Below are 23,197 nucleotides of genomic sequence, written 5' to 3'. Positions count from 1 at the left end.
AGACAGAGACCTGCGGGGTGTGAAGGATGGGAACTGGGAAGCGAGGTAACTCCTCAAGGGTGCGAGGTTGAGGACCGGGATTGGTGAGGAAAGGACATGTGAATTGTTGGGGACAGGGCAGGGGAAGGGAGAGATGGAGGGAAATGCACCCAGCCCCCTACCTGGAAGGACCCCGGCGGTGGGTGGTAGGGGTTGCAGGAAAGACTGGGTTCCTTAAAGTAGTGTCACCACAGTTTCACTAGTATCCGCTCAGTGTTTCTGACTCTAAAGGTCATATAATAATACGGACCTCATAGAGTTGACATGGAATGACAGGTAGAGAGCTTGGCGCTGTTCTTGTTTATTGCTATGCCATGTGCAGTAACAGATTTTCCCACGCCCCTTGTATGATCAAGAAACAACACATTTCTGACCTGCCTTCTAAGTGGGAACATTTAGAAGGGGAAGGGAAATTGCTTTTGTATACATAAGGGACTAAGGATTTGCAAATCCTTTCTAAGTCTGTTCCTCTTCTGGGCTTCTCAACAACCCCTTTAAGGTGGGCAAGCAAGAATTCTTACCCTCCTTTTTGGAGCTTTGAAAACTCGAGGCCCCCGGAAAGAAAATTTTTGGCTTGCTCAAAATATCATATTCCCAAGAAGCAGACCTGAGGCAGGTTTTTAACATGGTACCGGAAAAACTCCTTAGCATAGATCTTGGGACATGGTTGATGTCCAAGAAATTTTAGTTCCTCTTCCTCTCTTGCACCTAAATGAGGACATCTTTCATCTTAAGTACCTGCTATGTCTGCATAACACAGTACATAGCCCATGTTCCAATCCTAGTTCTATCCAGCATGCTGTGTGTGAACTTGTATCCACTCTGCATCAGCCTTTCTGAAAAGGGGAGATAGAGGAAGAAGACAGCCTACCAGAGCCTCAAGCGGACATCCTCTGAGTATTAAATTGATGATTGATAATGAGCTTGTTTACCTGTTCCTTTTATAGTTGCTGAGCAAACAATTAAATTGTGAGAGCCCCACTAATGAGAGAGAGAGTTCCAAGCCCCTTTTCTAGGAATGCATTGTAGAAAAGGCTAGTTTCATAGGTCATTGTTGTAATTCCAGGCAAGGCCTTTGCAGGGCCTCCTGAGGGCAGCAGAAAATAGAAGAGCCCCAAGGCCTCCCCTTCCTTGTGGGAATGTACATTTATACCCACAAAAGCCACCTCAAAAGAATTCAGTAATGAGCTTGGTGTGTTACCTGTGGGTAACATTCAGGTTCAGGTTCTGAATTCTTTTTATGCATATAGTCTGACCACTGAACCACAATTCTGCCTTTAAGTATTTGTAATATATTAACCATTGTTTGTGTTGCCTTATTTCTTCATCTGGACTATGAACTCCTTTAGGACAAGAACCACCTACTTAAAAGTGTGTATCTTGCCAGGTGCAGTGGCTCATGCCTGTAATCCCAGCACTTTGGGAGGCCAAGGTGGGTGGATCACCTGAGGTCAGCAGTTCGAGACTAGCCCGGCCAACATGGTGAAACCCCGTCTCTACTAAAAAAAAAAAAAAATACAAAAATTAGCTGGGCGTGGTGGTGGGCACCTATAATCCTACCTACACAGGAGGCTGAGGCAGGAGAATCGCTTGAACCTGGGAGGTGGAGGGTGCAGTGAGCTGAGATCGCGCCATTGCACTCCACCCTAGGCGACAAGAGCAAAACTCAGTCTCAAAAAAAAAAAAAAAAAAAAAATTTAAAAAATGTGCATCTTGTTCCTTAGGCTGGCAGGGCTAGGATACCTATTTACAAATCAGAATAATACAAAGACTGATAAGGTTGCCAATCTTGTAGAGCAAAAATTATTTTCTGGGCTATGCTAGAAGCTTTACCACCCCCCGCCTCCGTTATGAGGCAGATATTAATACTACCCACCCTTTACAAAGGAAGAAATAGAATCCGAAAAGCTAATAATTTGCAGAAGAATACACAGCTAGTGAGTGGTAGAGCTTGGATTTCAAGCATCACCAATCACACTTTTCAGCAAGCCTGCACCTTGTATTTTACTCAGGCTTACCTTCATACAGTCCTTTTTGCCTCCTTCCTCTCTATTTCCCCACCTTCTCTGGTCTCCAAATCTTTATCCACTCCATCCAACTCCAAGCCTGCACCCTAAGGACACTTTACTAGAGGAACAACAACCAGCCTTCAGCACCATTCAGAATTCACCCTTCTCAGTTCAGTTGTTGCTTACCTTGCTTAAATTATAAACTATGAAGTTCATATTATCCCAGATTTCCTAGGAATGTACTTTCTGCCTTGAATACTCATTAGTCTCGTAGATTAACGTGAAAATGCTTTCAAGGGGCCTTCTTTCATTTTGGATTTGTAGTATAAATTGCTGGACAGGTAACAAGGGGAAACAATCATATAGTCTCATTGTATGATTAGAGTAACAACTTCTCTTGTTCCTTGGATCTCATTGTGAAATGGAATTATCTTTTTGCACTGTTCCATTTTATGTTTGCATTTTCACTACTGGTTATAATGGCTAAAAGGTTGGATTTTTGAATCAAGTGACCTGTGTTGCTATATGATCCTACCCTCATCTTTTAACTGGGAACAGCAAAACATTTTTCATAGAGATGTTATAAAGATTAGAGATTATTTGGCACAGTGTCTGACACATTATAAAGGTTCAATGAATGAAATCTGGCAAATTTTTAGATATATGTATTCAGCGAATTTTTTGGTGGATCACAGATAACATAATCCTGAGAATTAACTCTTTGTACAGACCTCAAGATGAGCAAAGCTCCATCACTTTCAGAACCATGACCACCTCTGGTGATTGTGATTTCAGAATTTTCCTTCATTCTGGTAAACCCCCTTTTCGCCATCAAATATTGTATGAAATACATTTTTTTTTTTGAGACAGAGTCGCGCTCACCTTGTTGCCCAGGATGGAGTGCAGTGGCGCAATCTCTGCTCACCATAACCTCTGCCTCCCGGATTCAAGCAATTCTCCTGCCTTGGCCTCCCGAGTAGCTGAGATTACAGGTGCCCGCCACCACGTCTGTCTAATTTTTTTGTATTTTTAATAGAGACGGGGTTTCACTGTGTTGGCCAGGCTGATCTTGAACTCCTGACCTCAGGTAATCCACCCGCCTCGGCCTCCCAAAGTACTGGGATTACAGGCATGAGCCACCATGCCTGGCCTATAAAATACATTTTTGACACAAAACAAATTTAAATTAGTTGTACTGAAAAAAAAAGATGACATTTTGGGGCACTCCAAAACTGATGTTGGGATATATTGACGTAGATATTCAGTGTAGTACATCCTGGCATTGCTCTTATTTCACATCATTCATATGATAAGACTTTTTAAAAATTTAAATTAGCTCTAATACAAACTTAATCCTTTTGGAAAGATAATACATGATCAATTATCCATGTAGAGTGGACATGAAACAGATATTTAAATATTATAAAGAAATGTTGAAGGGAAAACCTCATTGCAGGTAACCACAGTCATCCCACAGGCCTTGTGGTTCTGATACCCAGCTTGATAGAGCCTAATGCCTGTTGCCCACTGATAATACTAAATCAGGCTTTAGAACTAAGGGATTATGCCTGGTGTGGTGGCTCACACCTGTTATCCAGCACTTTGGGAGGCTGAGGGAGGTGGATCACGACGTCAGGAGTTCAAGACCATCCTGGCTAAAACGGTGAAACCCCATCTCTACTAAAAATACAAAAAAGTTAGCCGGACGTGGTGACACATGCCTGTAATCCCAGCTACTCGGGAGGCTGAGGCAGGAGAATTGCTTGAACCCAGGAGGCAGAGAGATCTCGCCACTCCACTCCAGCCTGGGTGGCAGAGTGAGACTGTCTCACAAAACAAAACAAAACAAAACAAAAGAACTAGGGGATTATACTCCAGTCCCACTCCAGTCCCACTCCAGTCCCAGATTCTGTTTAAAGCCAGATTAGGGGCCGGGCACCATTGCTCGCGCCTGTAATCCCAATACTTTGGAACGCCGAGGCAGGTGGATCACTTGAGGCCAGGAGTTCGAGACCAGCCTGGCCAAATGGCAAAATCCTGTCTGTACTAAAAATACAAAAATTAGCCGGACTTGATGGCACATGCCTGTAATCCCAGCTACCCAGGTGGCTGAGACAGGAGAATTGCATGAGCCCAGGGGGGTGGAGGTTGCAGCAATCCAAGATCGCGCCACTGCACTCCAGCCTGAGCAGCAGAATGAGACTCTCCAAAAAAGAAAAAAAAAGTCCAAGTTAGGGCCAGGCACAGTGGCTCACACCTGTAATCCCAACACTTTGGGAGGCTGAGATGGGAGGATTGCTTAAGCCCAGGAATTCCATACCAGCTTAGCCAACATGGCAAGACCCTGTCTCTACAAAAATTAGCTGGACATGATGGTGTGCACCTATAGTCCCAGCTACTTGGGAGGCTGAGTCAGGATGATCGCCCGAGCCCAGGAGTTCGAGGCTGCAGTGAGCCATGTTCTCCAGCCTGGGCAATAGAGCTAGACCATGTGTCTATAAAAATAAAAAATAAAGGTCGGGCATGGTGGCTCGCAGCTATAATCCCAGCACTTTGGGAGGCCAAGGCGGGCAGATCACCTGAGGTCAAGAGTTCAAGACCAGCCTGGCCAACATGGTGAAACCCCGTCTCTACTAAAAATATAAAAATTAGCTCAGCGTGGTGGCAGGCACCTGTAGTCCCAGCTACGCAGGAGGCTGAGGCGGGAGAATCGTTTGAAGCCGGGAGGTGGAGGTTGCAGTGAGCCGAGATTGCGCTGTTGCACTCCAGCCTGGGTGACAAGAGCGAGACCCCATCTCAAAATAAATAAATAAATATTTTAAAAAATAAATGAAAAATAAAAATGTCCAAATTGGAAGGTAAAAACTTGAAGTAGCCCCATTTTTTAAAAGGCATATTGTCCCACTTACTCTACTACCTGCCTCAGGCACAGCAGCCACCCACTCTGGAAAATAGTTTTGTCAGTTGCTTAAAAAAGACTAAACTTGTAGCTACCATACAGCCCAACAATTAACACACTTGGGTGTTTATCCTGAGAAATGAAGACTTAACGTTCACACAGAAATTTGTCCACAAATGTTCATCTCAGCTTTATTCATGTCACCAAAAATTAGAAACACCCCCAATGTCCCTCAGTAGTTACATGGTTAAGCAAACTGTGGTACATCATACCTTGGAGTGCTACTCAGCTATGACAAGAAAAAAGCTATTGCTGTACGCAGCAACTTGGATGAATCTGGAGAATTCGGCTGAATGAAAAAAGCCAATTCCAAAAGGCTACATACCAGATGATTATATTGATAAAACATTCTTGAAATGACTGAATTTGAGAAGTAGAGAACAGATTAGTGATTGCTAGGGCTTAAGGAGTACAGGGGAGGGAGGGTGGGAGGAAGTGGACAGGGCTATAAAAGGGCAATATTAGTGATCCTGTGCCTATAGGAATGTCCCGTATCTTGACTGGCACTGTCAGTATTCTGGTTGTGGTGGTGTGCTACAGTTTGCAAGATGTTCCTGTTGGGGAGACTGGGTAAAGAGTATGTGGGCCCTGGCATGGTGGCTCATGCCTATATCCCAACTCTTCGGGAGGGCCAGGCAGAGGATCAGTTGGGGCCAGGAGTTCAAGACCAGCCTAGGCAACATAGTGAGACCCCCATCTCTACAAAAATAAATGTAAAAAAACTAACTGGGCATGGTGGCACATGCCTGTAGTCCTAGCTACTGAGGAAGCTGAGATGGGAGGATTGCTTGAGTCCAGAAGGTTGAGGCTGCAGTGAGCTGTGATCATGCCACTGCACAATCAGTGACAGAGCAAAACTCTTTTTTTTTTTTTTTTTTTTTAGTTTGAGTCTCACTTTATCACCCAGGGTGGTATACAGTGGCGCAGTCTTAGCTCACTGCAAACTTTTACCTCCCAAGTTCAAGCGATTCTCCTGCCTCAGCCTCCCAAGTAGCTGGGATTACAAGTGCACGCCACCACACCCAGCTAATTCGTTTTTTGTATTTTTAGTAGGGACAGGGTTTCACCATGTTGTCTGGGCTGGTCTTGAATTCCTGACCTCAGGTGATTTCCCAACCTCAGCCTCCCAAAGTGCTGGGATTACAGGTAAGAAGAGTATGTGGAGTCTCAGTATTATTTTCTTTGTTTTGTTTTGTTTTGTTTCTTTGAAACAGGGTCTCACTCTGTCACACAGGCTGGAGTGCAGTGGCGCAATCTTGGCTCACTGAAACCTCTGCCTCCCAGGGTCGAGCAATTCTCCTGCCTCCGCCTCCCGAGTAGCTGGGATTACAGACATGTGCCACCACACCGGGCTAATTTTTGTATCTTTAGTAGAGACGGAGTTTCACCATGTTGGGCCAGGCTGGTCTTGAACTCCTGAACTCAAGTGATTCGTCTGCTTGGCCTCCCAAAGTACTGGGATACAGGTGTGAGACACTGCACCTGGCCTCGGTATTATTTTCTATAAATGCATATGAATCTATAATTATTTAAAAATGAAAAGGTTGGCCAGGCACGGTGGCTTATGCCTGTAATCCCAGCACTTTGGGAGGCCAAGGCAAGCAGATCACCTGAGGTTGGGAGTTTGAGACCACCCTGACCAACATAGACAAACCACATCTCTACTAAAAATACAAAATTAGCTGGGCCTGGTAGCGCATGCCTGTAATCTCGGCTACTTGGGAGGCTGAGGCAGGAGAATCGCTTGAACCGGGGAGGTGGAGGTTGTGGTGAGCCAAGATCGCACCATTGCACTCCAGCCTGGGCAACAAGAGCGAAACTCAGTCTCAAAAATCAATCAATCAATCAATAGGTTAATTTAAAAAAAAAAAGCATTGAACTATGGTTATATGCAGTAACATATGAATCTCAGAAGCATTATGTTGAGTGAAAGAAGCTAGACACGAGACTACGTACTGTATGATGCCATTTATATGAATTCTGTAAAAGGCAGACTCGTGATGATAGCTGATCAGTTGCTAAGGGTAGGGAAAGGGGACTTATGTTTGCCATCAAGGGCACAAAAGACCTTTTTGGATGGAAATATTCTGTTGTAATTGTGGTAGCATTACATTGCTTTGTCAAAACTCATCACATTATACCTTAAAATTAGTGAATTTTATTATAATGAATTATACCTTATTAAATCTCACAGAAAAAAGACCAAAAAAAAAAAAAAATGGGACATTAAGCAAGCAAAGTCCACTGGAGTTGATACCTTCAGGAATCTTTCCTCTCACTTCCTCCCAAATACCACAAGGTGGCATTAGATGTTCATGTCGGTTTACAAAATGGGGTTCCCGGTGAAAAACATTTGTAGAAATGGCTTTCCTTTTGTTGATGATTTTAGCCAGCTTGGTGATAAGGTAAAACATAGCTTTCATCTTAACTTTCATTTTCTTCATATATTTTCTTCTTTTCTACTGTTAGCTGATGTTTGTATTTTCAGCTTCAGTTAATACTGGACACTTTACCAAGAAATAATGTTACTGGTAGAGGGTCTTGACCACAAGTCGTCCAGGTTTTTGGCATGTTGAACAAAAAATTGGACAAAACATGCAAACAAAGCAACAGAAGATGAAAGCATAGATTTATTGAAATGAAAGTACACTCCACAGAGTAGGAGTGGGATCGAGCAAAGTGGTTCAAGAGCCCCAGCTGCACAATCTTCTGGGATTAAAGTACCCTATACAGGTTTCCTATTGGTTACATCCTATGCAAGTGAAGACTTGGCACGAGACGAATCAGAGGCTGTAGTGAAGGCTCCCTGTCTCCAAACCCTATTCTCCTGCCTCAGTAATAAACACCACTGCATCTTTTTGTAATTAGTCAATTAACCTTCCGAGTTTTTACTTTTCTATATCACTTTATTTTAAAAATTAGCAGTCCTGGAATATAGTCTTTTCTTTCTTTCTTTTTTTCTTTTTTATTTTGTATTTTTGAAAAAGAGTCTCACTCTGTTGCCCAGGCTAGAGTGCAGAGGCATGATCTTGGCTCACTGCAGCCTCAACCTCTCAGGCCCAAGCAGTCCTCCCACCTCTGCCTCCTGAGACGCACACTTCCACACCCAGCTAATTTTTTTATTTTTTGTAGAGATGGGGTTTTGCCATGTTTCCCAGGCTGGTCTCAAACTCATGAGCTCAAGCAATTCTCTCACTTCTGCCTCCCAAAGTGCTGAGATTGCAGGCATGAGCCACCACCCTCAGACCATACCCCACACTCCTTCCCCTTAATTCTGGTTTGTCAAGCCTCCACTTAGATGTCATTTGAGGAAGCCTTCTCTGACTCTTCACTCATTGTAGGCTCTGCTGTATTCATCCAGAGCTCCCTGTACTTTCCCATCAGTATCACTCTTTATATTCATTGTGAATGTTTAATTTAACTCTTGTTCACTACAAAGTAAGTTCTGTGAAGATGAAGGTTTTTGTGTATTTTATTAAGTGCTATATCACTGGCCCCTAATACCATGTCTGATATATTAGCATACGATAGGTGCTTAATACTTGTTGGATATTGAATGACTGCCTTTTCCAAGAAGATTATGTATCAGTAATGTGTGAGTTTATATCCAGCGTTACATCTCTTGTGCCAGCAAAATGGAATTATCTTGCATTTCTTTTTTTTTTTTCCTTTTTATGAACTTTTAAAAATTTCAGGCCTCCCGAGGAGCCCAGACAGCTGCAGCTGCAGCTCCCCGTATCAAGAAATTTGCCATCTATCGATGGGACCCAGACAAGGCTGGAGACAAACCTCATATGCAGACTTATGAAGTTGACCTTAATAAGTGAGTATCTCTGTGAAAGCCAGGTATTGAAGGAGAGTTCTTGATTTGATTTAGGGATGTGCTTTTCACATCCTTGGAAGGCTTAAAAATCCAAGATCATCTGGTAGCTCTGTTTTTAAAACAAGAATGAGGTTGGGCCTGGCACGGTGGCTCACGCCTATAATCCCAGCACTTTGGGAGGCTCAGGCGGGCAGATCATCTGAGGTTGGGAGTTCGAGACCAACCTGGCCAACGTGGTGAAACCCCATCTCTACTAAAAATACAAAAATTGGCCGGGCGTGGTGGCTCACGCCTGTAATCCCAGCACTTTGGGAGGCCGAGGCGGGCGGATCACGAGGTCAGGAGATCGAGACCATCCTGGCTAACACGGTGAAACCCTGTCTCTACTAAAAAATACAAAAAAATTAGCCGGGCGAGGTGGCGGGCGCCTGTAGTCCCAGCTACGCGGGAGGCTGAGGCAGGAGAATGGCGTGAACCCCGGGGGACGGAGCCTGCAGTGAGCCGAGATCGCGCCACTGCACTCCAGCCTGGGTGAAAGAGCGAGACTACGTCTCAAAAAAAAAAAAAAAAAAAAAAAGTTAAAAATTGGACTTGTGTGTTTTCTATTTCTGTCAGAGCAAATTACCACAAACTTAGTGACTTAAAACAACCTAAATGTATTATCTTATAGTTCTGTAGGTCAAAAGACTGGTATAGTCTCATCAGACTAAAATCAAGGTGTCAGCAGGCTGCATTCCTTTCTGGAGCCTAGAGGAAAATATTTTTTGCTCATTTGCGCTATTGGTGGAATGCAGTTCCTTGTGGTTGTGAGCCCGAGGTCCCTGTCATTCTGCTGACTGTAAGCTGAGGGCTGTTCCAAGCTTCTAGAGGCTGCTGCATTCCTTGGCTCTTGGCCTCTTCTTCCATCGTCAAAAGCAGCAGCAGCAGCAGCAGCAGGTTGAGTCCTTCTTCACATCGCATCTCTCAAAACCACTCTTCTTCCAACATCTTTCACTTTTAAGGAACTCCACAGTTAGCCAAAGAAAAGAAAGAATCTAGCAAGTTAGTCTCTAGCCTCCTGTTCCTCCACTCCACGCCCCCATACAACCAGAACTGTTCTCTGATCTATTTTATGTGTAAGTGAGTGTTTTATTTGTTTCAAACAAAAGCTTCTGTGGCACCAGAAAAACAGTTTGAGTACCACGAATACTCTAAATGCTTATTTTGACTTTCTGTGATGACACATAAGTGCTGTTAATGAGGTAGCATTAATTGATATATAACCTTCTTAAAATTTTCAAATACTCAGCAACCAAAAGTCCCTAGCAAAATTCAAAGGAATAGAAATTGCACAGACCACATTTTTGGACCAAAATACAATAAAACTAAACTCATATTAAAAATATAAACAGGCCGGGCGCGGTGGCTCACGACTGTAATCCCAGCACTTTGGGAAGCCGAGGCAGCTGGATTGCTCGAGGTCAGGCGTTCAAGACTAGCCTGGCCAACATGGTGAAACCCCGTCTCTACTAAAATATAAAAATAAGCTGGGCGTTGTGGCAGGTGCCTGTAATCCCAGCTATTTGGGAGGCTGAGGCATGAGAATCACTTGAACCTGGGAGACGGAGGTTGCAGTGAGCCGAGATCGCGCCACTGCACTCCAGCCTGGGTGACAGAGCAAGACTCTGTCTCAAAAAAAAAAATAATAATAATAATAATAAAAATAAAACAAAAAACCATACTGCTTAGAAACTAAAAAAAAGTACATTTCTAACTACCTATTTGATCAGGAACACGTAAAAAATATTGCCAGATACTTATAAAATAAAGACGTTGCAAATCAAAACTTAGAGAATGTGGCTAAAACTGGAAGAGTTAAATTCCTAACTTTTTTTTTGAGTCAGGGTCTCGCTGTCACCCAGGTTACAGTGCAATGGCATGCTCACGGTTCACTGCAGCCTCAGCCTCCCGGGCTCAAGCAATCCACCTGCCTCATCCTCCTGAGTAACTGGGACTATAGGCACATGCCACCACACCCAGCTAAGTTTTGTATTTTTTGTAGAAATTGAGTTTCACTATGTTGCCCAGCCTGGTCTCAAAGTCCTGGGCTCAAGCAATCCACTCGTTTTAGCTTCCCAAAGTCCTAGGATTACAGGCATGAGCCACAGCACCCGGCCCATAACTATTTTTTAGTGATAAAAAATTCAAAGAATCTTTGGGTTCACTTCCAGTTTTGGCACAGTAGCTCTCATCAGACTAACCCTCCTACAAATAACAATTATCAACTCTGGACAAAAATATAAGAAAGAACTGCCTGAACAGTAGAGAAGGACCACGAGTGGGCAGACATTGGAGGGGAGTTGATACTTGGAAGAATGAAATGTCATTGGACAAATTACCATTTTACTCTTACATGATTTTGCTGAGGACAAGTCCAAGTTGGTATGGGAAGTAATGGGACTAACAGTTGGATGGAAAACCACAATCCGGCTGGGTGCAGTGGCTCATGCTTGTAATCCCAGCACTTTGGGAGGCCAAAGCAGGCCAACGTGGTGAAATCCCATCTCTACTAAAAATACGAAAATTAGCCAAGCATGGTGGCACATGCCTGTAATCCCAGCCACTTGGGAGGCTAATGGGGGAGAATCAATTGAATGTGGGAGGCGGAGGTTGCAGTGAGCCAAGATCACACCACTGCACTCCAGCCTGGGCAACAGAGTGAGACTCTGTCTCAAAAAAAAAAAAGAAAAAAAATCTTAGCTTGAATAACCAGAAGATACATTTTGGGCCTTCCACAACCACTAGGAAATGAGGGGGAAAGCCTGGAAAGAAGAGAAACGCAGAGGAGGAGCACTAAATGCTGTTCATGAACTCTGCCCAAATCTTGCATTCAGCCATATTAATTGCCTGTGTAAAATTTTAAAATCCACACTTTCAGAAAAACATAATGCAATCCAGATTCTCTATAGCATATTAATTTTTCTTTTTTCTTATTTTTTATTTTTTTATTTTGAGTCTGAGTTTCACTCTGTCACCTGGACTGGAGTACAGTGGTGCGATCTTGGCTCATTGCAACCTCCGCCTCCCGGGTTCAAGCGATTCCCTTGCCTCAGCCTCCTGAGTAGCTGGGACTACAGGTGCACGTCACACACCTGTCTAATTTTTGTAGTAGAGTTGGGGTTTCGCCATGTTGGCCAGGCTGGTCTTGATCTCCTGGCCTCAGGGGATCCACCCACCTCAGCCTCCCAAAGTGCTGTGATTACAGGCATGAGCCACCGCGCCCAGTGGAATTTAAATAATTTTTAAATTTCCTCATAGATGAAGGAAATTATGCTCATAATGAAATAGGAAATTTCAGTAGAGAAGTAGAAACTATTGAAAAGCCAAATGGAAAATCTAGTACTGAAAAATACAATATTTGAAAAGGAAAATTTACCGGATGGCCATAACAGCAGATTGGAAATGGCAATAAGAATCAGCAAACTTAAAAATATTAATAGAAATTATCTAGTTTTTTGTTGTTGTTTGTTTGTTTGTTTCTTGAGACGGAGTCTTGCTCTGTCACCCAGGCTGGAGTGCAGTGGCGCAATCTTGGCTCACTGCAACCTCTGCCTTCCAGGCTCAAGCGATTCTCCCACCTCAGCCTCCTGAGTAGCTGGGATTATAGACGTGCACCACCACGCCCAGCTAATTTGTTGTATTTTTAGTAAAGACAAGGTTTTGCCATGTTGGCAGGCTGGTCGTGAACTCCTGACCTCAAGTGATCCGCCCGCCTTGGCCTCCCAAAGTGCTGGGATTCCAGATGTGAGCCACCATGCCTAGCTGAAATCATCTGTTCTTAAGAGAAAGATTTTTGAAAAGGGAAAGCGCTCCTGTGATCTATGGAACAGCATCAAAAGGTCTAGGGCAGGCATGGTGGCTCATGTCTGTAATCCCAGCACTTTGGGAAGCTGAGGCAGAAGGATCACTTGAGGCCAGGAGTCCAAGACCAACTTGGGCAACCTGTGAGACCTTGTCTCTACCAAAAAAATTTTTTCTTTGAAAAATTAGCCAGGCGTGGTGGCACATACCTGTAGTCCTAGCTACTTGGGATGCTGAAGCGGAAGATAGCTTGAGCTTAGGAAGTTGAGGCTGCTATGAGCTATAATTGTGCCACTGTACTCCAACCTGGGCAATAGAGTAAGACCATGGATGGGTGAGTGGATGGATGGATCTAACACACATGTAATTGGACTTCCAGAAAAAATGGAGAGAAAGAAAAGGCAAAATAAATATCTATTTGAAGAACTCATAGCCAAGAATTTCCTGAGCCCATGAAAGACATAATTTACGTATCCAAGAAGCTTAGTGAACCCCAACTAGGTAAATAAAAATAAAACTATGCCCTGTTCCATGAGGTCAAGTTGCTGACGACCAAAAATAGGAGAAAATCTTGAAAGCAGCTGGAGAAAAACAACATGTTACATACAAGGAAACCATGTGAAACATTGCTGACTTCTCATCAGAAACTAAAGGCCAAGAGACAGTGAAATACCGTCTTTAAAGTACTAAAAGAAAAATTGTCAGCCTGGAATTCCACGTTCAGAAAAAAAGATTCTTCAAGATTATTATGAAATAAAAACATTTTCAGATAAACAGAAAAGAAAAGAATTCATGGCCAGAAGACCAGTACTACATGAAATGCTATAAGAAGTTAGTCAGGCTGAGGAAAAATAATACCAGGTGGAAACTTGGCTCTTAGAAAAGGAACAAAGAGCATTGGACATGGTAGATATGAAAGGATTTTTCCTCTTAATTTTGTTAAAATTAATATGACTGTTTAAAGCAAAGTTATTATATTGTATTCTATAATATATAATTCACATAGATGTAATGCATATGATAACTATAGCGTAGGGGCTGGGAACAGCAGGTAAATAGACCTATAATAATGTAGCAGGATTCTTGCATTACATAAAGTTGCACAATAGTAACTCTAAATAGGTATAAAAAGTTAAAGATGTAAATTATGTAAAGTATAATTCTAGAGTAACTTTTTTTTTTCTTCTGAGACAGGGCCTCACTCTGTCATCCAGGCTGGAAGGCAGTAGCACGATCATGGCTCACTATACCCTCCCAGGCTCAACCAAGCAATCCTCCCTCCCTGAGACCTCCTAGGCTCAAGCAATCCTCCCACCTCAGCCTCCCGTGTACCTGGGACTACAGGCATGTACCACTATGCCTGGCCAATTTTTTTTTTTTTTTTTTTTTTTTTGTAGAGACAGGGTTTCACTATGTTGCCCACACTGGTCTCCTGGGCTCAAGCAGTCCTCCTGCATCAACTTCCCAAAGTGCTAGGATTACAGGTGTGAGCCACCATGCCCAGCCAAGAGTAATTATTTTTTTAAATGCCAAGAGATATAGCTAAAAAGCCAATATATAAATTAAAACTGATTTCTAAAAATACTTACTTAGTCTAAAAATATTACTTAGAATAAGAAAAGAAGAAGAGAACAGCAGCAAAATGATGGAACAAATAGTAAAATGATAGACCTAAATCCAGCCACATCAGTAACTATATTAAATGTAAAAACCATTAAATACTCCCAGTTAAAAAGCCAACAGTGTCAGAATAGATTTTTTTTAAAAAAGCAAAACCCAACCATATGCTGTTTTAAGTGGAAGAAAAAGCGCAAGAAAAAATAAAGAAATACATTTGAAAATCAATGTGATTCACCATATTAACAGAATAAAGCGGGAAAACCCATTTGATTGCTTTAATATATGCAGAAAAGCATTTGGCAAGATTCAACACTCATTCATGATTTTTAAAAATGATAATGGGTTAAATAATTTTCACAGCGTGTATATTTTAACAGAATAAATAAAATTTATAAGGAATTTGAATTAAAAGGAATAGTCCTAATTTTACTTAAATAAGAATAACTGCTAATAGGAAGAGAAGGGAACTTCCTCAGCCAGATGAAGACTGTGAAAATCACAGCTAATAGCATACTCTATTGTGAGATACTGAACACTTTCCCCATAAGATCAGGAACAAGGAAGGTTGACTCTGTATTTGAGTTCAATGTTGTACTGAAGGTTCTAGCCAGTCTATCAAAGGCAAGTAAAAGAAGTAGAAGGCATATGTAAGCTTGGAAAGGAAGAAATTAAACTAACTCTAGTCACAGGCAACATGATTGTTTATATAGAAAATTTCAGGGAGTCTACAAAACTAAAAGAATAAGTAAATTTAGCAAGGCTGCAAGATGTAAGGTCAGTATGCAAAATACTACTTTTGTGTGTGTGTATTTCAGTGGCTACAGGTAATTCTATTTATACTAACATCAGCCATTCAAAATTTTACTGGAGGCTTAGCCAGGGAAATTGGGCAAGAAAAAGAAAGAAAAGGAAATTGGAAAAGAAGAAGTAAAACTGTCTCTCATAGATAACATAATCTTTTACACAAAACCTTGGGCAGGCGCAGTGGCTTGTGCTTGTAATCCCAGTATTTTGGAAGGCTGAAGCAGGAGAATTTTTTTTTTTTTTGAGACAGACTTTTCGCTCTTGTTGCCCAGGCTGGAGTGCAATGGCACAATCTCGGCTCACCGCAACATCCACCTCCCAGATTCAAGCAATTCTCCTGTCTCAGCTTCCCAAGTAGCTGGGATTACAGGTGCCTGCCACTACGCCCAGCTAATTTTTTTGTATTTTTGTTGAGATGGATTTTCTCCATGTTGGTCAGGCTGGTCTCAAACTCCTGACCTCAGGTGATCTGCCCACTTCGGCCACCCAAAGTGCTGGGATTGCAGGTGTGAGCCACTGTGCCTGGCCTGAAGCAGGAGAATTGCTTGAGCCCGGGAGTTGGAGACCAGCCTGGGCAACAAAATGAGACCCCCATCTCTACAAAAAAGCAAACAAAAAATTAGCCAGGCTGGGTGCGATGGCTCATGCCTGTAATCCCAACACTTTGAGAGGCCAAAGCAGGCAGATGGCTTGAGTCCAGGAGTTCAAGACCACCCTGGACAACATGGCAAAACCCTATCTCTACTAAAAATACAAAAATTAGCCGGGCATGGTAGCACACACCTGTAATCCCAGCTTCTTGGAAGGCTAAGGCACAAGAATTGCTTGAACCTGGATGGCACAGGTTGCAGTGAGCCAAGATCACGCCACTGCACTCCAGCCTGGGCGACAGAGCAAGACTGTGTCTCAAAAAATTTGCGAGGTGTGGTGGCACACTCCTCTAGTCCGAGCTACTTGGGAGGGTGGGGTGGGAGGATCACATGAACCCAGGAGGTCGAGGCTGCAGTGGGCCATGATTCCATGCCCTACATTCCAGCCTGGGCAACAGAGGGAGACCCTGTCTCAAAAAAAAAAAAAAAAAAAAATTTATATATGTATACATAAAAGACATTGCCCCCCAGGAACTATTAGAACTAATGAACAAATTCAGCAAGGTTGCAGGACATAAAACTGGTATACAGAAATCAAACATAGTTTAGTTTTTTATTATACATAATTTGTCCATGTTTATTTCAACCTATGTCTGTCCGTCCTCATTTTATATTGTACCATGTTTTAATTATAGTTCTATTTCCTTCTAATCCGACTCTGAAACCCTACTTTGTAGCTATGTATACACACACAAAAAACATAGCTGTATTCTTTCATTTTCACCACAGCATAATTCTTTTTCTGAAAATACTGACGTGTAGCAGATATTAGCAGATAAATGTATTTTTCTAGGCTAGGCATGGTGGCTCACACTTGTAATACCAGCACTTTCTTTGTGAGGCCAAGGCAGGAGGATTGCTTGAGGCCAGGAGTTTGAGACCAGCTTGGGCAACAATAGCAAGACTTAGTCTCTACAGAAAAAATGTGTGTGTGTGTGTATACATATGTATTTATATATATATTTATATTTATTCATATTTATATATATTTATATTTATATATGTAAAACCCTGCTTACCTAGAAAAAAAGCCTCTGTCAGTACTGTTAAAAAAACAAAAATTGGATTTCTATACACTAGCAATGAACAATCCTAAAATGAAATTTAAAAACTATTTTCCATATAACAGCATCAAAAAAGAAATTCTTAGGAACAAATTATATGGGCAACAAGACAAAACCCCATCTCTACCAAAAAAGTTAGCTGGGCGTGATGACCTGCGCCTATAGTCCCAGCTACTCAGAGGCTGAGGTGGGAGAATCGCTTGAGCCTGGGAGGTCGAACCTGCAGTGAGCTGTGATCACAACACTGCACTCCAGCCTGGGCGACAGAGTGAGATCCTGTCTCAAAAAACAAATAAGTAAAAGACTTATATGCTGAAAACTGTAAAACATTGTTGAAAGAAATTTGAGAAGACATAAATAAATGGAAAGACATGCCCTGTTTGTGGGTTGGAAGACTTAATGTTGTTAAGGAGGCAGTGGTCTCCAAATTGATTTCCAGATTCATTGCAGTCCCCATCAAAATCCCACCTGCCTTTTCTGCAGAAGTTGACAAGTTGATTCTAAAATTCTGATAGAAATGTAAAATCTGAGAAAATTTATGTTGTACTCTTTAATGAGCCCTACCTATCATGAAACTTAGCATGAAACAGCTTAAAGAGAGGACTTTGACTTTTTAATATTTTTCTCTGTCCCAGTATGATCTGCAGGATTACTTTTTAACTTTAATTTGAATTTTTTTTTTTTTTTTTTTTTTTTTTTTTTTTGAGACAGTCTCGCTCTATCTCCCAGGCTGGAGTGCGGTGGTGCAGTCTCGGCTCACTGCAACCTCCGCCTCCCGGGTTCAAGCAATTCTCCCGCTTCAGCCTCCCAAGTAATTGGGACTACAGGCACGTGCCACCATGCCCGGCTAATTTTTTGTATTTTTAGTAGAGACAGGATTTCACCACGTTAGCCAGGATGGTCTCAATCTCCTGACCTCATGATCCACCCGCCAAGGCCTCCCAAAGTGCTGGGATTACAGGCATGAGCCACCCACCTGGCCAATTTGAAATTTTTATAAGCTGCAAATATTAGCCTTTGTAATGTAAAAAAAAAAACAAAGACGTTGTTGTCATTTAAAGTATGCTAGGACGGCCGGGCGCGGTGGCTCACGCTTGTAATCCCAGCACTTTGGGAGGCCGAGGCGGGCGGATCACGAGGTCAGGAGATCGAGACCATGGTGAAACCCCGTCTCTACTAAAAATACAAAAAATTAGCCGGGCGTGGTGGCAGGCGCCTGTAGTCCCAGCTACTCGGAGAGGCTGAGGCAGGAGAATGGCGTGAACCCGGGAGGCGGAGCTTGCAGTGAGCCGAGATTGGGCCACTGCACTCCAGCCTGGGCGACAGAGCAAGACTCCGTCTAAAAAAAAAAAAAAAAAAAATATGCTAGGACAAGAACAGGCAGATCATTAGAATAAAAATGTAGCAATAAAACAGACTTAATTTTATCTAAGGTCCCAGTATTAAATATGGGAGAAAGGTATTACAAATTAGAAGCAAAAGAGGATTTAGTCAGTGATTTGGGACAACTGATACAGTTTTTGCAGTTTTAGGGGAGTAACTTAAAATTTTTTTTAAGTAGAAAAAAATGTAAAGTATTTATCAGACCTCAGGAAGGGCAGTGGTCTGTTTAGGCTTAAAAGTGATAGATAATGTTATAAAAGAAAAAATGGCCACCTTTATTAACGTAAACATTTAACTCATGTATGTTTAAAATTCTGTTACCAAAATTAGAAGTCAAATAGCAAATTACTATTGGCAGTGAGGGAGGAAGCAGAAATAGCAACAGATATAATATATGAGAGCCTCAGATCATGAAAAAGAATTTCCAAGACCCTGGTAAACAGAGGCAAAGAATGTGGACAGACTGAGTCTCTAGAATGTGTCCTCTGGAACAGAGCTTTGTGCGGGCAGGTGGTATTCGTCTCTTTTATTCTCTGGTACATCCCCAGCATCTAGAACAGAACCTGGCAGAGTAAATGTTCAATAAATAATTGGGAAATAAAGAAAAATCAGTAAATTTATGACAAACATTCAGTCTATGCAGTATTCAGAAATCTCAGTGTAAAACACTGAAAACAATAACACTTCTCCAGTATCAGAATAGCAAAGGTTTTTTAAGCTTCCAATTCCCAGTGTTAGCAGAGGTCCAGCAGAAAGGATGTCTATATATTTCTGATACAAATACAGATAATGGGCCGGACGCAGTGGCTCACACCTGTAATCCCAGCATTTGGGGAGGCTGAGGCAGGTGGATCACTTGAGGTCAGGAGTTCGAGACCAGCCTGGCCAACATGAGAAAACCCATCTCTACTAAAAATACAAAAATTAGCCGGGTGTGGTGGCATGCACCTGTAATCCCACCTACTCAGGAGGCTGAGGCAGGAGAATCGCTTGAACCTGGAAGGCAGAGGTTGCAGTGAGCTGAGATCGTGCCATTGTCTCACACCCATAATCCCAACACTTTGAAAATCCAAGGCAGGAGGATCACTTGAGTCCAGGAGTTGGAGACCAGCCTGGGCAACATGGCGAAATCCCATCTCTACAGAAAAATACAAAAATTAAGCTGGATGTGGTGGCACACACCTATAGTCCCAGCTACTGGGGGGCTGAGGCAGGAGGATCTCTTGAGGCTGGGATGCGGAGGTTACAGATCTGAGATCGTGCCACTGCACTCCAGCCTGGGTAACAGAGCAAGACCCCGTCTCAAGAAAAAAAAAAAAATGAAATACAGATAATACTAAAGGAAATGGCATATTTTTTAATATATTTTTAATCTCATGCATAGAAAATTACTGAGTGGAATGGGGGCAGGGTGGCAACCAGAAAATAGATTTGTGGAGCACTTACTGTATGCCAGGTACTATGAAAATTACATATTTTTATGTAAAGTTACATTTTTATGTAATTTGATTTTTAGGATTTAGGATTTACATATTTTTATGTAATTTTCACAATAACCCTGTGGTGTAAATATTAACTCTACAGATAAACTGAGGTTCAGAGAGTAATTTCCATAGAATCACAGTTTCTGCATGATGATTATTATAGTTAAACTATGATTTATATGTCAGATGCTGCTGTAAAGATCTCGTGTGTATTAACTCACCTCCAGCAATCCTGTGGGATGCGAGTGCTGCTTTCTGCACTCAGTGGATTAAATGCCTAGGCAGAAATTAAATCATTTGCCTGTAAGCTGGTAAGTGGCTCAGCCAGGGTGCAGACCATGCTCTTGGCTGCCAGGCCGGCACTCCAGGTCCCACGCCCAGGGATGCTCCGCTTAGTACCATGCCGCTGCCCTTGTATGTTCTAGGAGGCTCACAGTGATTTGATTGGGGGACTGTGAGTGATTGGGTGTCTTTTATTCTCTGTACTATGTCTTCTGTTATGGTTATATATTATTAATTACTATTTAAAGCTATTGTCTAAATCCTAAAAATCAAACTAAAATTTGAAATAAATTATTTGGAAAAACTTTGCAGGGAGCTTCAGAAGTAAAAAACAAAAACTTGGCCACTGTATGGAAGTTGTGTCATACTTGTCTACTACTACTGTAGCTTTCCATTTCCTAGAAATGTGTTTACACTGTGATCATCAAAATAGAACTGTGCAGTACTTAAAATGTGTAAGAATCTGCAAAAACAAAACTACAGAACAAATTCCGAAGGTGACCTGAGAAGGCCAAATGGATAAGCTAATATATCCAGGTGTTTCCGATTATATTATGATAAAGTGTAGGGAGGTTGAACTTTACATAAATACCACTGGATGTTTTTCTTTGTTAGATGTGGCCCCATGGTATTGGATGCCTTAATCAAAATTAAGAATGAAGTTGACTCTACTTTGACCTTCCGAAGATCATGCAGAGAAGGTGAGCATTTCATTCCTGTTGGGCTCCAGATACTTGTGGTCTTCCAAAGAGGCTTGGGCTGGCCAAAGCTGATAGAGACATCTGGAAAACAGCTGCAGCTCTCTGCTAGGTGAACTTGCTGTGCAATCTAATTCCTTTTCTTGGGTAAATGCATCCAAAATTCTAACCATGGTGCAAGTTCTGGTTTCTGAGTTTACTTTCCTTCAGGAGCATTCTATCCTGTGGTTACTGCATCTGGCGGTCCCTGTGAGCTGCTTCACACCTCAAGGCCTAGCTAGGACCTGCTGGCTGGCACCTTCTGTGCTGCTGAGCTCTTTTATTAAGGGAGCAGTGGAGAGTTTCTGTCTGGCACTTCTGCTTGTCCAGCAGGGGAGATGTGCGAGTCTCCCTCAGCTCCCAGTATGACATGTCCTTGGTAGCTGTGTTCTGGATTGGTTGGTACAGTGTCTCCCTCAGCATGTGGTTACTTGTGCTGCTGGTGCCACATGAGCCCATTTGAAGCAGTGTGCAGACTAACATTTTCTACATCAATAGCAATGTATTCATTTTCTGTATTAGAAAAATATAATTACTGCTGGTTGCGGTGGCTCACACCTGTAATCCCAGCATTTTGGGAGGCCGAGGCGGGTGGATCACCTGGGGTCAGGAGTTCGAGACCAACCTGGCCAACATGGTGAAACCTTGTCTCTACTAAAAATACAAAAAATTAGCCGGGCGTGATAGCAGGTGCCTGTAATCCCGGGTACTCGGGAGGCTGAGGCAGGAACCTGGGAGGTGGAATTTGCAGTGAACCAAGATCACGCCACTGCACTCCAGCCTGGGCAATAGAGTGAGACAGTCTCAAAAAAAAGAAAAATATAATTACTAATGATGGTATAATAGGGATATAAGTGGTTTTTTAATGTGAATTTAAGCAAAACAAGTTAAAGAAAACTCAAGAGATACTTTAAAGAAAGTTGATTCAGGTGATTCTCAGGTGTAGCAAAAATTGCACGGGGTGCAGTGAAGACTGACTGGCCTGATGTCCGTGGAGCCAGACTGTGTGCCCGGCTCTGTTCTGTGCACTGGATATGAGGTAGATGACTGTGCTTATTATCTACCTTCAATTTAAAGGTGAGGCCCAGAGAGGGTAACGGACTTTCACAAGGACACATAGAGAGTGACTTGAGAGCCAGGAGTCAGCCAAAGCTGTCAGACTCCAGACTCCAGATCTGCTCTCTCAGGCACTGACTTGGCTTGGAACACCTGGGATAAAACAAAAGCAGAGAGTAGCTTGGTTCTGTGAGGACACTGAGCTTTTTTCTAAAAAAAAAAACTTAAAAAAAAAAGGAAAAGGCAGTATTGATACCGGCCTATTGCTTTTTATCTGTTCAGCTGTACGTTTCAAGCATTTCAAGTCTTTTAAGACATCTGTTTTGATTCAGCTAATCTTATTTAGCATTGCAAATGCTGATGGATATTATGATAGTTCGGCTGAGTCCTGCTATTCAGGGAACATTGTGCGGCAGTTAAACAGCAGCGTTCCCCATTAAGTCCTGGCAACACAGGAAAGGTAGATGCTTTTCAGTAACCTTTCCCTGTAGGACTCTTTCAGAGCCAAGAACATAAGGTGTGACCCATGTGGACTAAAAAAAATAAAGCAGAATTGTATCAATTGCTACTGATTTTTATTCCCATCTTGTTTTTCTTATTTTTTTTTTAATTCCCATCTTGTAAGAGAATTCCCAGGAAGCCTTTTTGAGAGAAAGGTCATTGGATTTTTTTTTAAATTTTTATGCCATTTCTCGTAAAAGCAAACTGCTCTAGTTGGATGCCAGGTATACATAAATGTATTGATAATTTATATCCAGTCTCTTGGGGGAACTCTAGGAGTATTTGCTTAAGACACATCTTTGGGTTCCCTTACACTCTTTCTAAGATTTACAGGAGAAGGAGAGAGTCTTAACTGTCTTTTCTAGTCTTATGAAAGTGATAACTGACGGGCGCAGTGGCTCACGCCTGTGATCCCAGTACTTTGGGAGGTCTAGGTGGTAGGCTAGCTTGAGGCTAGGAGTTTGAGACCAGCCTGGGAAACATAGACTCCCTTTCCATTAAAAAAAAAAAAAACAAAAAAAAAAAAACAAGGTGAAGGCAGGCATTGGGAGACCGAGGTGGGCAGATCACAAGGTTAGAGTTCAAGACCAGCCTGACCAACATGGTAAAACCCCGTCTCTACTAAAAATACAAAAATGAGCCAGGTGTGGTGGCAGGCGCCTATAATCCCAGCTACTCAGGAGGCTGAGGCAGGAGAATCACTTGAACCCGGGAGGCAGAGGTTGCAGTAAGCCGAGATCATGCCACTGCACTCCAGCCTGGGCGACAGAGCGAGACTCCATCTTAAAAAAAAAAAAAAAAAAAAAAAGATAACCAGTGCAACTTTCTCAAGCAATCAGCTTTCTCTGACCTAATGATCTTCAAAAAACAGCTTCAGAGGACTGTCACTAGAGGTTTAAAGTACATAATCATTTTTAAATTCCAAAATACCCAGGAAATTTCCATA

The 23,197-nt window shown here is 42.3% G+C and overlaps 2 protein-coding genes across 3 annotated transcripts in view; one reads left to right on the top strand and one right to left on the bottom strand.

The window, feature by feature from the left end:
* Positions 1-23,197, bottom strand: part of LOC129472521 (neuroblastoma breakpoint family member 1-like) — a 705,345-nt gene that overhangs the window by 506,641 nt on the left and 175,507 nt on the right. The gene's annotated exons all lie outside the window — the stretch shown is intronic.
* SDHB (succinate dehydrogenase complex iron sulfur subunit B) overlaps positions 1-23,197 on the top strand; it is a 35,576-nt gene that overhangs the window by 609 nt on the left and 11,770 nt on the right. For both annotated transcript variants that reach the window (XM_055262230.2, XM_055262231.2), the window contains exons 2-3: positions 8,703-8,830; positions 20,573-20,658. In XM_055262230.2, coding sequence (XP_055118205.1) covers positions 8,703-8,830; positions 20,573-20,658 — 214 coding nt within the window. The remainder of the gene's footprint in view (positions 1-8,702; positions 8,831-20,572; positions 20,659-23,197) is intronic.

Source organism: Symphalangus syndactylus, chromosome 22 (assembly GCF_028878055.3).
Source record: "Symphalangus syndactylus isolate Jambi chromosome 22, NHGRI_mSymSyn1-v2.1_pri, whole genome shotgun sequence".
NCBI classification, from domain to species: domain Eukaryota; kingdom Metazoa; phylum Chordata; class Mammalia; order Primates; family Hylobatidae; genus Symphalangus; species Symphalangus syndactylus.
The sequence above is the reverse complement of the archived record's forward strand: the minus strand, read 5'-3'. Positions and strand labels throughout refer to the sequence as shown.